This window comes from Buteo buteo, chromosome 29 (genome assembly GCF_964188355.1).
Source record: "Buteo buteo chromosome 29, bButBut1.hap1.1, whole genome shotgun sequence".
Taxonomy (NCBI): Eukaryota; Metazoa; Chordata; class Aves; order Accipitriformes; family Accipitridae; genus Buteo; species Buteo buteo.
This window is the reverse complement of record NC_134199.1, coordinates 380,912-394,163: the sequence shown is the minus strand read 5'-3', so window position 1 is coordinate 394,163 and position 13,252 is coordinate 380,912. Positions and strand designations below refer to the sequence as shown.

Below are 13,252 nucleotides of genomic sequence, written 5' to 3'. Positions count from 1 at the left end.
GCGGAGCCGAATCCCCCCTCCCCATCCCTGCTGGCGACCCCAAAGGGGGAAGGGGGGGGAGACCCGGGCACCTGGGTCCTTTCCCCGCTTTTTGGGGCGGGGGGGGCACGGTCCCGGACGCCTGGCTTCTCCCCAGGCACTGGAGGGGGGTGGGAGGGGGCCCGGACGCCTGGGTACACTGGCTGTAATGGGGAGGGGCACTGGGAGCACTGGGAGGGGGAACCGGTCCAGAGTGGGCCAAGCCAAGGAGATGGGGCGGGACCAGCTGGGGAAGCCACGCCCCCTTTCCCCAAAGGGAGGGTGTGGTCTCCACGCCCAGACCACGCCCTTTCTGGACCAAAGGGGCGGGGCCAGCCCAGGGATGGGGAGGGGGGGTGGTGGTGATGGCTTCGTGGGCGCCCCATAGGTCTGGGGACCCCGGGGCGATGCTGCAGGGTGGGGGTGGGAATGGGGGGGGGGCTGCGTGGGGCAGGGGAGCATCCGGGGGCTCCCCCTTCCCCCTCACCTGGGCAACCCCCCCCCCCCTTTAAAATCTTTTTTATAGGGTGGGTGCGCTTTCTGGGGGAGGGGGGCGGGCTGAGACCGGACGGCAACTCATCGCCCCCCACCGCAGCCCCCCGCCGAGGGGCGGGGCGGCCTTGCGGGGGGGATGGGAAAGGCATGCGGCCCCTTTAAATTTACCCAGGAGCCCTTAAAGGAGCCCCAGGGGCCCCACGGCGGCGTCCCCACCCCGGCCGGCCCCTGCCCGCCACCGTCGCCGCTGCCCCGGGCCCCGCCATGGAGCCCCCGAACCCCCACCCCGACCCCGGACCTCTCCCGCACCCGGACCGCCCAGGTGAGCACCGACACAGGGGATGGGGGGGGGAGAGGATGAGGGGGGTGGTCGGTGCGGCCCCTTTAAGGAGACCCCTCTCCCGCGGAGGGGGAGCTGGGCTCCCCCTTCACACACAATGGCAGCGATGCTGGCCCTTTAAGATCCCCCCCCCCCCCGGCCCTGGGGGTGACCCCATCCCTTTGCCATCCTCCTGTCATCCTCTAGGATGTCCCTGGCCCTTTAAGATACCCCCATCCAATTTAGGATGCTCCTGTCGCTTTAAGGTGCCCCTGCTCCTTTAAGATGCTCCTGTCCTTTTGACATGCCCCCATCCAATTTGGGATGCCCCCATCCTTTTAAGGTGTCCCTGTCCCTTTAAGATGTTCCTGTCTCTTTAAGATGCCCCTATCCAGTTTAGGATGCCCCTGGTCCTTTAAGGTGCCGCTGTCACTTTAAGATAACCCCACCCTCTTTAACCACCCCCAGCCCCTCTGACATGCCCCTGCCCCTTTAAGGGCCCCTCCCCTTTGACATGCCCCACCCCTTTTAAATACCCCTTCACAAGCCCCGCCCTTTGAAGTGCACTGCTCCTCTAAGACACCCTGTCTCTTTAAGAGCCCCCCCTCGCCCTTTTAAGATGCCCCATCCCTGTGGACCCCCCCATTTTTGATTCTCCTGCCCCTTTAAGAACTTCCCTTTCTCCTTTAAGAGCCCCCGGTCTCATGTCCCCCCTCCCCTCCAGATCCCCCTAATTCGAGGACACCCCTGCGGGCCGCGTCCCCCTCCCAAGCAGGACTGAGACCCCCAACGCAGGGGACCACCCCCCATAGGGTCCCCCAAGACCCTCATGTTGGGGTGTCCCCCACCAGGATCCCCAAACCCTCCCCCCCAAAGTGGGTCCCCTCAGGCTCTGCTATCCCTGAGGACCCCAAAAGCCCCCCCCCAGCCCATAAATGTCCCCCTCAAGGGCCCCCCATCACCAGGGACCCCCTGAGACTTCCTCATCCCTGGGACCCCCCCCCCGTACTCGAGTCCCCCAACCCCTGGCGCTCCCCCAAATCTCCCCCCCCATCCTTGGAGCCCCCCATACATCAATCCCCCAAGACCCTTCCATCCCTTTGACACCCCCACTCCCAAATCCATACCCCTCCCCTCCATCACCGCCCCCCCCGGCTCCTCGCAGCCTCCCCGCCAGAGCCGGGACCGCGGGGGGGCCGTCGGAGCTCAGACCACTGCGAAGCTCGAGCGTCGCGGCCGGGTCGGAGCCGTATCCCGGGTCGGGATCACCGTCGGTATTACCATGAACGCTGGCGAGCCGAATACCTGATGGAGTTCAACGCGGCGCGGCACGGGATGCTCTGCATGGTTTGCGGCAGCGCCCTCGCCACCCTCAAGCTCAGCACCATCAAGCGCCATATCCGGCAGAAACATCCCTATTCCGGCGCTTGGGGACCCCGCGAGAAGCAGCTCGTCCTCCGCTCCTGGGATTCCCACCTGGGTCTCCACGCCCACCCCGACGGACCCCCCGGTGCCGGTGGCGGCGGTGGGACAGGTATTGGGGGGGGACGACAGCGTTGGGGACCATTTCATGTGAGGACACCTAATGTGGGCCCCCCCCCCAAAGCGGAGCCATGCCCTCTTTAAGCTGAGCTGTGTCCCTTTAAATGTGGCCACACCCCCTTCCATGTGGGGCTCCCTAAATCTGAGCTGTGGCCCTTTAAATGTGGCTCCTCCCCCAAAGCTGCACCATGCTTTTTTAAATGTAGGCCACTCCTCCTTTAATGTGACCCCCCCCCAAAGGTGGGTCGCACCCCCTTTAATCGGAGCCGTGGCCCTTTAAACGTGGGCCACGCCCCCATTAAGGCAGTCGTGTTCCTTTAAATATTGGACACGCCCCCTACGCACACCCCCTTGAACCTCACCCACGCCCATTTAAATGTGGGCCCCGCCTCCTTTTAAGCCAGGCCCCGCCTTCCTCAAACGGAGCCCCGCCCCCTTTCAAATCGCCGGGTGCCCCTTTAAGACAAGCTCCGCCCCAGGACTGACAGGCCACACCCACTCCTGCACCTCACACCCGCTGGCCTTCAGCCACGCCCCCACCCTGGCCACGCCCCCAAACACACCAGACGTGTTTAGGCCCCGCCCTTTCCCACCAGCTCTTTCACTGCTGCCCCCGCCCCTTTCCTCAGCCCCGCCCACCTCGCGGTTGGGCTCCGCCCCCAGCCCGTGTTCCCCCCCAGCCCAGGGACCCCCGAGCTCTGCAGTCCCCAGCGTGTCCCCGGGGACCCCGGCCCCTCCCCGGGGACCCACGGTGGCCCCAGCGCACCCCCATGTCCCCAAGGTCCCTGCCCAATGTCCCCACGTCCCCAAGGCGTCCTCATTGTGTCCCCAAGGTCCCTGCCCCATGTCCCCAAGGTGTCACCAAGGCATCCTCATCGTGTCCCCAAGGTCCCTGCCCCGTGTCCCCAAGGTGTCCCTAATACACCCCCCCATGTCCCCATTGTCCCTGTCCTACATCCCCATGGTGTGCCAAATACACCCCCCATCTCCCCAAGGTCCCTGCCCCATGTCCCCAACGTGTCCCAAATACATCCCCCCATCTCCCTAAGGTCCCTGCTCCATGTCCCCACATCCCCAAGGTCCCTGCCCCATGTCCCAATGGTGTCCCAAATACATTCCCCCATCTCCCCAAGGTCCCTGCCCCACGTCCCCATGGTGTCCCAAATACATCTCCCCATCCCCCCAAGGTCCCTGCCCCATGTCCCCACGTCCCCAAGGTGTCCCCAGTACATCCCTCCCCATCCCCAAGGTGTCCCCAACACCTCCAAGGTGTGTCCCCCCCCTCCAACCCACCTCCCCACGCTGAGGCTGCCGTTCAACCCCCCCCCAGGCTCCCCGTCCCCCACCCGTCCCCGCCGTCATCGTGGCTGCCCGCGTCCCCCGTCCCCCCGAGGCGGGAAAACGTCCCCTTCGGGGTTACCGGTGACGAGGGTCCGCCCGGGGGGGGACTCGCTCCGGGGGTGGCTGCGGGCCGAGCTGCTGCTGGACCTGGAGGCGGGGGGGAACCGGCTGCGGTGTCTGCTCTGCGCCCGCGCCCTGCCCTCGCTGCACCTCGGGGACATCCGCCGCCACGCGCTGGACGCCCACCCCGGCACCCTCCGCCTCGGCCCCGGAGAACGCGGGGCGCTCCTGCGCGCCTGCCGGGGACGGGGACGCGGGGACGGGGATGATGATGTTCCTGACGGTGAGAGGGTGATGGGGAGGGCTGGGGGACGTGGGGTAAATGGGGACGGTGGGGGGTGCGGGGACACTGGGGGACGGGGGGATGGTGGGGGACATGGGGACAGCTGGGGGGCATGGGGCTGGTGGGGGGCGTGGGGACAGCTGGGGGACATGGGGACACTGGGGTCAATGGGGACGGTGGGGAGTGTGGGGACGGCGGGAGACATGGGGACATGGGGATGGTGGGAGATGTGAGGACACTGGGGTAAATGGGGGTGGTGGGGGACGTGGGGATGGTGGGGGGTGTGGGGACACTGGGGGACATGGGGATGGTGGGGGATGTGGGGACAGCTGGGGGACATGGGAATTCTGGTGTAAATGGGGATGGTGGGGGGTGTGGGGACACTGGGGTAAATGTGGACAGTGGGGGGTGTGGGGACACTGGGGGACATGGGGATGCTGGGGTAAATGGGGACGGTGGGGGACATGGGGACACTGGGGGACGTGGGGATGGTGGGGGGTGTGGGGACGGTGGGAAACATGGGGACAGTGGGGGACGTGGGGACACTGAGGGACATAGGGACACTGGGGGATGTGGGGATGGTGGGGGGTGTGGGGACAGCTGGGGTAAATGGGGATGGTGGGGGTGTGGGGACAGTGGGGGACGTGGGGACAGTGGGGGACGTGGGGACAGTGGGGGGTGTGGGGACAGTGGGGGACATGGGGATGCTGGGGTAAATGGGGACGGTGGGGGACATGGGGACACTGGGGGATGTGGGGATGGTGGGGGGTGTGGGGACGGTGGGAAACATGGGGACAGTGGGGGACGTGGGGACAGTGGGGGACATGGGGACAGTGGGGGACATGGTGACACTGGGGGACATGGGGACAGCGGGGGGTGTGGGGACACGGGGACACCACAGGGCCACTGTGGGGGCCAAGCGTGTTCCCACCCAGGGACAGGCTGGGGGGGGACAGGGCTGTCCCCGCTCCCCCCAGCCCCACAGCCCCCCAGCCCCGCCGAGGAGGAGGAGGAGGATGAAGCAGCAGCCGCTGAGGCCGAAGCAGCTGCCACAGGGGAGGAAGAAGAGGAAGAGGAGGAGGAGGGCGCGGGGGGTGCCCCCCCGGGGGGCTGTGGCCGCCGCAGCCCCCCCCTCTTCTCCCTGCGCCCTGGGGCCCCCCCTGCCTGCACCGCCTGAGCCCCCAGGGGACAGGGACACTGTTGGGGGGGGGGACAACACACATCACATGGTAGGGGGGGAAACTGAGGCACGGGGGGGGACAGGACACAGAGACACCCCCCCCCTCAGTGTCCCCAGTCCCACCCTCAGAGCCATGTGTCGTCCCCCCCCCAGTATCACCAGTGCCCTCCCCACGCCTCAGAGGTGGCACCTATGGGTCCCCTCAACAGTGTCACTGGTCCCCAACGCCCCCCCCCCCGCGGTGTCACTCTTATTTATGCGTGTCCCCCTCCTTTTTTTTTCTAAGCTCCCCCCCCCCCGTTTTTGTACATGACACCCCTCAATAAACCCGTTCCTGGATGCCCCGTGGAATGATGCGGCGGGGGGGGGGGACAACAATGACAGACACGGGGACATTTTGGGGGGGACATGGGGATATTTTGGGGGGGGGCACGGCAGCGCAAAGGGGGGAGCAGAGGCGTCCGTCGCGGTGTTTTATTGATGCTGCTTCCCCGCGGACGGATTGGGGGGGGTCCCCTGTTTTCCCCCCACCGCAAATTACTGGTGGGGGGATTGGGGGGGGGGGCGCAGTGCGGTTTGGGGGGGCTGCGGGAGGGGGCCGAGCCCCCCCTCGAGGGGCTTTGCCCCGCCCCCCCCAATTTACAGCAGTTACAGACATTTCACCTCAATTAACGTTAAAAAAAAATAAAGGGGGGGGGGGAGAGAAACGAGCTGGAGGGGATCCCCCCCCCAGGGGAGCAGGAGGGGGGTTTTGGGGTGCAGGGCCCCCCAATAGCCCCATAGCAGAGGCCAAGTCCAAGGCTGGGGGGGAGGGAAGGACAGACGGACACCACTGTGAGAGATGGAGGGAGTGTACGAGCTTGGGGGGGTGTCTGAGTTTGGGGGGGCCAGCAGACGAGCTCGGGTGGTGGGGGGGCACCAGCCGGGTACCCCGATATTTCCCCGCCACCCCCGGGGTTTTATTCCGCCTTCTTCTTGGCCAGGCCTGGGAGCTTCGCCTGGATCCTATGGGGAGAGGAGAGAGGTGAGAGGCTTGCGGGGGGCACTGTGATTTTGGGGAGGGGCACACAGCGATTTTGGGGGGGCCACAGCAATAGGGAGGGGGGCAAAGTGATTTGGGGGGGGTCCCGTCAGCACTTACTTGGCCATGAGGTCCTTGGTCTGGTTGCGGGCGATGCCCACGTAGTGATCAATCTGCACCTGGTGAGGGGGGGGGAAGGGGGGTTTTAAGGGGCACTCCCCCCATTTTGGGGGTGCCCCTCTCCTTTCTGGGGTACCCTCCCTCCATTTTGGGGGTGTCCCCGTTCCATTTCGGGGCTCACCTTGTACTTCTCGTAGAGGGGCGGGAGGGTGAAGGCCAACAGCTCGGCTGCGAGAGAGACGGAGGGTTCAGCGCCACAGGATGAGGGGGGCCAAGTCCCCGTGTCCCCCCCCCGAGTTATTTTTTGGGGGGCCACCCCCCAAAATTAAAAATTTGGGGAAGTTATTTTATAAGGGGAGGGGGGCAAAGCCCAACTCTTACCGAGGATGAGGAGGGTGATGCCATTGAAGACGGCTCCCACGTAGGTCAGCAGCCACATCGACATGGCCAGCTGGGGTGGGGGGTAAAGGATAAGAGGAGCGTTTTGGGGGGGGTCCCGGGGAGGGGAAGAGGAGGATGAGGAGGGGGAGGAAGGCCCCTTACCTTCACGGAATCCACCAGATCCTCCACCAAGAAGAGGCGGAGGAGTAACCGCAGCGCCTGGTTGAGGTGGTGGGCAACGGTGGTGGCGTGAGCCTGGAAGGTCTCGGGGGACAAGGTCACGTCCAGCTCCAGGTAAGCTCTGAGGTGGGGGGGTGGCACAGTCAGGTGAGGGAGGGGGCACCCCAAAAATCCCCTTCTACACCCCAAAAATCCCCCCCTACACCTCAAAACCTTCATCCATCCTTCAGAGGGGGAAAGAGCAGCCAGGCTGCTGTGCATCACCCAATGGGTGAGGTTGCAGTCCCCTGGGAGGTGTCCCCAACCTCCCACCCCCACCCAAAAACAGGGGGGACCCCAAAATCCTCCCCCTGCACCCCAAAATTCCCCCTGCACCCTGAACTCCCCTCCCCCCAAACCTTCATCCATCCCGCAGAGGGGGAAAGAGCAGCTGGGCTGCTGTGCATCACCCGATGGGTGAGGTTGCTGTTCCCTGGGGGGTGTCCCCAAGCTCCCACGCCCCCCCAGAAATGGGGGGGACCCCAAAATCCTCCCTCTGCACCCCCAAATCCCACCTGCATCCTAAAGTCCCCCCCCAAACCTTCATCCTTCCTATGGAGGGGAAAAGAGCGGCTGGGCCACTGAGCGCATCACCCAGCCACCATCCCTGGGTGGAGGAAAGGGGGTTGTCCCCAACATCCCTCACCCCCCAAAACTGGGGACACACACACCCCCAAAAATATCCCTCACCGAAAGGGGTGCCCCTCTTCCGACTTCTGGACAGCCTGGACGACGGCTTTGTAGACGCGGAGGCTGATGGTGACAGAGAGCAGGGCCAGGGCGAGGTGGGCGACCACGCTGACGGCGCTGAGGGTGGCCAGGGAGAGGAGGAGGAGGAGGCTGGCGCCGAAGACGATCCCCGTCTTCCTCACATCCCGCCAGAAGAGGAGGTCGTGGACTGTTGGGGACACAGAGGTGACAAAGGGGGGGTGACGTGGGGCGCACTGTGTCTTCCTCCCCCATCACAGGTGGTGGCTGGTTGTGTCCCCTCTGATGGCTTCGTCTCTCTTTGATTCGCCTCAATTCGCCCCAAAACGGGTCCGGCGCCGTCCCTGTACCCCCCCATTCACTCGTTAGACACAGGCATTAATTAACCTACCCCCCCCATTACAAGCAGGCATTAATTACTTCCTCCCCAGTGTGACGGCGGGTTTTGCCAGAAATCCCCTTTTTTACACCAAAACAAGAGGTAGACGCGGGGCTCCCCCCTCCCCAACATCCCCAGCGGCGTTTTGGGGCTGCATCCCCCCTTTTGTCTCACTCCTTTAACCCCTCACTTTTTGGCCCCCCCTTTATTGGGGGGGGGCCCAGCTGCAGCCCCCCCCCAACCTGCTGTTTTGGGGGTGACTCAGTGGCAGCGGCGATGATTTTGGGATTAAAAAAAACTGGGTTTTTTTCTTTTTTACCTGCCAGGCAGGGGAGGAGCTGGGTCCCCGGGGGGGGTTCGGCCAGGTCCCCGGGGGGATTTGGGGTATCCTGGGGGGGCTCCCCCAATTCCCGCAGTGCCCGCAGGGTCAGCCGCTCCTCCTCCCAGTCCCGGGCAGCTGGGCGGGGGGGTGTTTCGGGAAGGGGGGGTGGCGGCGGCGCAACGGCGATGCCGGTGCTGCCGGCGGTGGCACGGTGCCGGGGAAGGGTGCCGCCGGGGAGATCCTCGACTGGCGCTTCCTCGATGACAGTGTCGTCGGAATCGCCCGAGCTGTCGGCTTCAACGCCAGTGTTACCGCTGCCGCCGGTGTCACCGCTGCTACCAGTGTCACCGTTACCACTGGTGATGCCGTTACCGCCATTACGCTCCACCAAATCCCAGCTGAGCAACTCGTTGGTAAAACTGTGCATCTCCCGGACACACTTGGACACCTCTTCCAACGCCGCGGCGGTGCCGGATGTTTGCCGGCACAATCCGGTGGGGACCTTAGTGGTGACGCTGGTGATGCTACCGGCGCGAGGTTTCGCCGGGAAGTCGCAGACGCGATCCTCAGGGATTTGGCTCAGCACCTCGCGCTCCCCCAGCAGCGCGGCGGCGGTGCCGTATTCCCGGTCGAAGGCGGCGCGATCTGGCACGACCTCGAAGGGTGATTCAGGGGAATCCGGTTCTTTCGAGGGGGGTGCCCCCGAGGAAGAGGAGGAGACGGCGGGGTGGGGAGCGGGGAGGAAGGCTCCCCGACCTCCTTGTCCCCCTGGTGCCGCTTCGGCGCCCGCTGGGGCCGGAGAGAGGGGAGAAAGTCAGGCGTGAGGGGCAAGGCGATTTTTTTGGGGGGGAGGGGGGGGCGCAGCATGCATGGGGAGGGCCGCCATGCACCCAGCTGCACCCCAAGCGACGTTTCGGGGTCCCCCCCCCCTCGGCACAGCCATGCTGGGGGGGGTGAGCAGGTCCCGTGGCGGCACGAACAGTCGGACGCTCCCCCCCCTCCCCAAATACACCCCAAAACCTTCAGGTTTGGCACCAGGAAGCAGGGGGGTCCCGCTGGGGACCTCAGTTTGGGGCTAAAAACAGCTGGACTGGGTCTGGAGTGAGGATGAGGGGGGGCAGGATTCAGCCCCCCCCCTCCCCAAAGGGTGTGGGACCCCAGCGTGGTTGCAGCCTCCCTCCGCCCACTCTTGGGCCCAGATGGGAGAATTTTGGGTCCTCCAGGGCTGGGAGGGGTGTTTTGGGGCTCCTCACCTTCCCCCCCACCTCCACCCCAAATTTCAGGGCCGGATCCAGGCAGGGGGGTCGCACACAGACACAGACGGCGGCGGGTGGGACGCGGGCGCAGGCGGGTCTTGGGTTTTTTTGAGGCCAAACAACGAGAAACGGCGAATTCCTCCTCAGCCGGGTGAGCAGCAGCAGTGGGGGCGCGGGGAAGGGGGGGGCCGTGCAAAGCAGAAGCAGCAGCCATGGGGCAGAGGCGATGCGCGGGGGGGCACAGCCATGGGGCAGGCATGAAGCCGTGGGGCGGGGGGAATGAAGCCTTGGGGCAAACGCTTGCCCGGAAAAAGGGAGAAGAAATTCTGTTAATAAGCAGGAAGAAAAAAGCAAAAGAAAAATGTCAATTTTTTGGTGGGTTTTAAACCACCCCTTCAGCCTCAGCTGCCATTTTAGGGAGGGGTCTCAGGACCCTTTTGCCCCCCCAAAATGAGCTGCAGGCGAAGCGCCCCAAAATCAGGGGCTATTTTTGCGGTCTGTCATTGTTCCCCCCCGCCCCAAGCCACCAGCAGCACCCGGATGGAGAGTACAGTGGCGTTGGGAACCCCAAACCAGCATTGGGGACCCCCCCAAAACCAAGGGGGCCATTTTACGGTTACAGCCTTCCCCCCCACCTCGACATTTTTCTTCCTGGGGGGTGCAGGAAAGTGTGGCGGGGGGGAGACTTGCCTGGTGAAGCCGCAAAGAGAGAGACAGGCTGGGAGGAGGAGGAAGAAGCGGGGGGATCTGCAAGAAAACATAGAGGGTGAGAGCTCAGTGCCCCGGGGGGGGCCCCCCCAAAACCAACACCCTCCCCCGAGCCCCCCCCCAAACCTGTCAGGGTGTCACCCCCTGAAGCAGGGAGGGGGTTTCACTTCGACGCAGCAAGGCTTCATCCCACTGTCCAGTGTCTTTTTGGGGTGCTGAAGGGTTTTTTGGGGTGAACTCCCCCCAAAATGGGACCGATCGCTGCCTCTTCACCCCCAAAACAGGCAGATAGGGGGAGGGGTGGCTTGAGCACCCCCAAACCCCCACGGTTGGAGTCTGCGTACCCTTTTCCACAGGGTTTTACCCCAAATCAGGGCGTATCAGGCGCCGGCGGTTCCACAGTCACAAAAGAGGGGGGTTCCCGGGGTTTTGGGGCACCCGGTTGTACTGCAGAAGGGGAACAGGGTTTCCTCCAGTTTCCCTTTTTTGGGGCGATGTTGTGTCACCTGCCACCACCTCTTCGACGAGAGACCGTCAGGCGAATTCTGGTTTTGACCAAATTTGGGTTTTTTTACCCCATTTTCCCCACCCTGATCAGGCTGTTTGTGGCAGGAGTCTGGCGCAGCAGCTGTCCCCACCAGGTGACAACAGCCGGAGCACAGATGGCGTCGGGTCACCCCAAAATCTCCACCTTCCCTCCCCCTTGGCACTGGACCTCTAGGGAAGCTCCCCCTGCTACTGCCAGGGTGATATTTGGGGCGAAACTGCAGGGTTTTGGGGCTCTGTGGGATCCGACTGTGAAAACTAGGGTGAAAACACGAGAATCAAGGTACATGGGCGGTAATCACAAAATCAGGGTGCCCTGAAACGAGCGCTGGCATTCAGGGGGTGCCTCGGGGGTGAGGGGGAGGGCAAAGTGCCCCCCCCCAAATGCTGGGGACCCCCCCAGCTCACCCTCCTGGGGCGGACGGACGGAGCAGCCTGGCCACCCAATGACCTCCCTCCAAAAAAATCAACAGCCCCTTTTCTACATGTTTTTCCCCCGTTTCTGCAGGATGCGGGGCTGGATGTGCCACTGCCCCCCATATCTGCCCCCTTAAAGGCCTCTTTCCCCTATATCTGCCCCCTTAAAGGCCTCTTTCCCCTATATCTGCCCCCTTAAAGGCCTCTTTCCCTTGTATCTGCCCCCTTAAAGGCCTCTTTCCCTTGTATCTGCCCCCTTAAAGGCCTCTTTCCCCTATATCTGCCCCCTTAAAGGCCTCTTTCCCCTATATCTGCCCCCTTAAAGGCCTCTTCACGTCCTATCTGCTCCTTAAAGGCCTCTTTCCCGTTTACCCGCCCCTTAAAGGCCTCTTCTCCCCACATCTGCTCCCCTAAAGGCCACTTCATCTCATATCTGCCCCCCAGAAGCCTCTTTCCCCTATACCTACCCCCCTAAAGACCTCCCCCCCATAACTGCACCCCTAAAGGCCTCCGCCCTCCAGATCTGCCTCCTATAGGCCTCCTTCCCCTATATCTACCCCGCCAAGACCTCTTTCCCCTATATCTGCTCCTTAAAGGCCACTTTTCCCCACAGAATTGCCTCCTAAAGGTCTCCCCACCCCCATATCTGCCCCCCTAAGGCCTCTTTCACCTCAGACCTATCCCCTAAAGGCCTCTTCCCGCCCCCCTTCCTCAGGCACCCCAGGCCCTCCAGGCCCCGCCAGGCCCTTACCGGCGCAGAAGGCGGAGCCAGCGGCCTCGCAGCCTCCGAGCTGGGGCTGTGACTGACCGGAGGAGGAGGATGAGGATGAAGAAACGAAGGGGGATTGAGTAGTAGGGTCAGCCATGGCAGCGAGCACGGAGACCCGCTCAAGCGCGTCCGTCCGGCGCGGCGGCCACGCACCGACTGGCGGGGCGGGGCCGGGCGGGGCGGGGCCGAGGCGAGTTGCGCATGCGCCAACGGCCGGGCATGCGCAGAAAGCCACCCTCCCGCCGCAGCTCGGCGCTCCTGCGCATGCGCCGGGTGTGGGAGGAAGGGGGAGGGAATGCCGCCCTCGCTTTGCGCTCTGCGCATGCGCCCGGCGCGCCGTCGCCATGGCACCCGGCATCTCGCAGCCACGCCCCCTCCCCGCGCGGTGCCTGATGGGAGTTGTAGTCCTGGCTGGGCCCCAGCTATAGGGGTGTCTATAGGGGGCGGGGGGGGCTATGGGGTGTCCCCTATAGGTGGGAGGGGCCTGAAGGATGTCTCCTATAGGAGACAGAGGGGCCTTGCGCTCCTCTGAGGGTCAAACAGGGCCATCAGTTGTCCCCTATAGGGGGAAGGAGGGTATGGGGCAGGGGCTGCACAGCCTCACTCCATCCATAGGATCCCCTATAGGGTGGGCAGCACCATAGGATGTCCCCTAAAGGGGGTGGGGGCCTGTAGAATGCTCCCTAGTGGGCCATGGGTGAGGCCTACGGTCCCCTATAGGTCAGATGGAGTCCTACGACATCCCCTATAGGGGGTGGGGAGAGCTATAGGGTATTCTCGGTAGCAAGTGGAGGGTCTTTACAGCCCTTCTGTAGGTCAAGCCGGGCCGCAGAACGCTCCCTATAGGGGAAAGGGGCTCCCTAGGGCAGGCAGGGGCCTATAGAAAGCTCCCTATAGGAAAGGGAGCGGCCCTACGGCCCTGGATAGGGTGTCCCCGGTGGGGGGGGGAGTGGAGGGATCCGCACCCTATAGGTGGCGGCACGCGCAGGACACCCCTATTGGGCCGGCGCTATAGGCGAAGGGCTGTTGTGGTCACGTGCTCTCCCGCCCCGGTCACGTGGCCCCGCCCCCTCCCCGCCGGCCCCGCCCCGTCCCCCCTCAGGCCAATCGACGCCCGGGGGGGCGCCGGCGCGCGGGCCAATGGCCGCGAGGGACGCCGCCGTGACGT

The 13,252-nt window shown here is 64.4% G+C and overlaps 2 protein-coding genes across 5 annotated transcripts; one reads left to right on the top strand and one right to left on the bottom strand.

Annotated features, from left to right (window-relative positions):
• The first annotated feature begins 537 nt into the window (after positions 1-537).
• On the top strand, positions 538-5,505 carry ZFTA (zinc finger translocation associated). 3 transcript variants are annotated; one of them, XM_075059318.1, is made up of 4 exons: positions 538-835; positions 1,998-2,366; positions 3,705-4,058; positions 5,036-5,505. In XM_075059318.1, exons 1-4 carry the CDS (start codon positions 778-780, stop codon positions 5,233-5,235), a joined length of 981 nt encoding a protein of 326 aa, XP_074915419.1. In that variant the 5' UTR covers positions 538-777; the 3' UTR covers positions 5,236-5,505. The 3 variants fall into 3 exon arrangements, with proteins under 3 accessions (XP_074915419.1, XP_074915418.1, XP_074915417.1); XM_075059317.1 differs by having other exon boundaries at positions 5,015-5,505; XM_075059316.1 differs by having other exon boundaries at positions 4,994-5,505.
• Positions 5,506-5,697: 192 nt separating this feature from the next.
• On the bottom strand, positions 5,698-12,255 carry RTN3 (reticulon 3). Of its 2 annotated transcripts, XM_075059488.1 has the most exons (9): positions 12,067-12,255; positions 10,335-10,391; positions 8,386-9,177; positions 7,670-7,877; positions 6,923-7,061; positions 6,761-6,830; positions 6,561-6,607; positions 6,380-6,438; positions 5,698-6,243 (listed from the first exon to the last, which is right to left on the bottom strand). In XM_075059488.1, the coding sequence occupies exons 1-9, from the start codon at positions 12,179-12,181 to the stop codon at positions 6,198-6,200; spliced, it is 1,533 nt and encodes a 510-aa protein (XP_074915589.1). In that variant the 5' UTR covers positions 12,182-12,255; the 3' UTR covers positions 5,698-6,197. The 2 variants fall into 2 exon arrangements, with proteins under 2 accessions (XP_074915589.1, XP_074915590.1); XM_075059489.1 differs by lacking the exons at positions 8,386-9,177; positions 10,335-10,391.
• Between the last annotated feature and the right edge of the window lie 997 nt (positions 12,256-13,252).

Coding starts and splice junctions, on each gene's coding strand:
- ZFTA (XM_075059316.1), top strand. CDS start 778: ATGGAGCCCCCGAACCCCCACCCCGACCCCGGACCTCTCCCGCACCCG. Junction 836..1,997: donor CCCGCACCCGGACCGCCCAG/GTGAGCACCGAC, acceptor GGCTCCTCGCAG/CCTCCCCGCCAGAGCCGGGA. Junction 2,367..3,704: donor CGGTGGCGGCGGTGGGACAG/GTATTGGGGGGG, acceptor ACCCCCCCCCAG/GCTCCCCGTCCCCCACCCGT.
- RTN3 (XM_075059488.1), bottom strand. CDS start 12,181: ATGGCTGACCCTACTACTCAATCCCCCTTCGTTTCTTCATCCTCATCC. Junction 10,392..12,066: donor TGGCTCCGCCTTCTGCGCCG/GTAAGGGCCTGG, acceptor GTTTTCTTGCAG/ATCCCCCCGCTTCTTCCTCC. Junction 6,439..6,560: donor CCCTCTACGAGAAGTACAAG/GTGAGCCCCGAA, acceptor CCCCCTCACCAG/GTGCAGATTGATCACTACGT.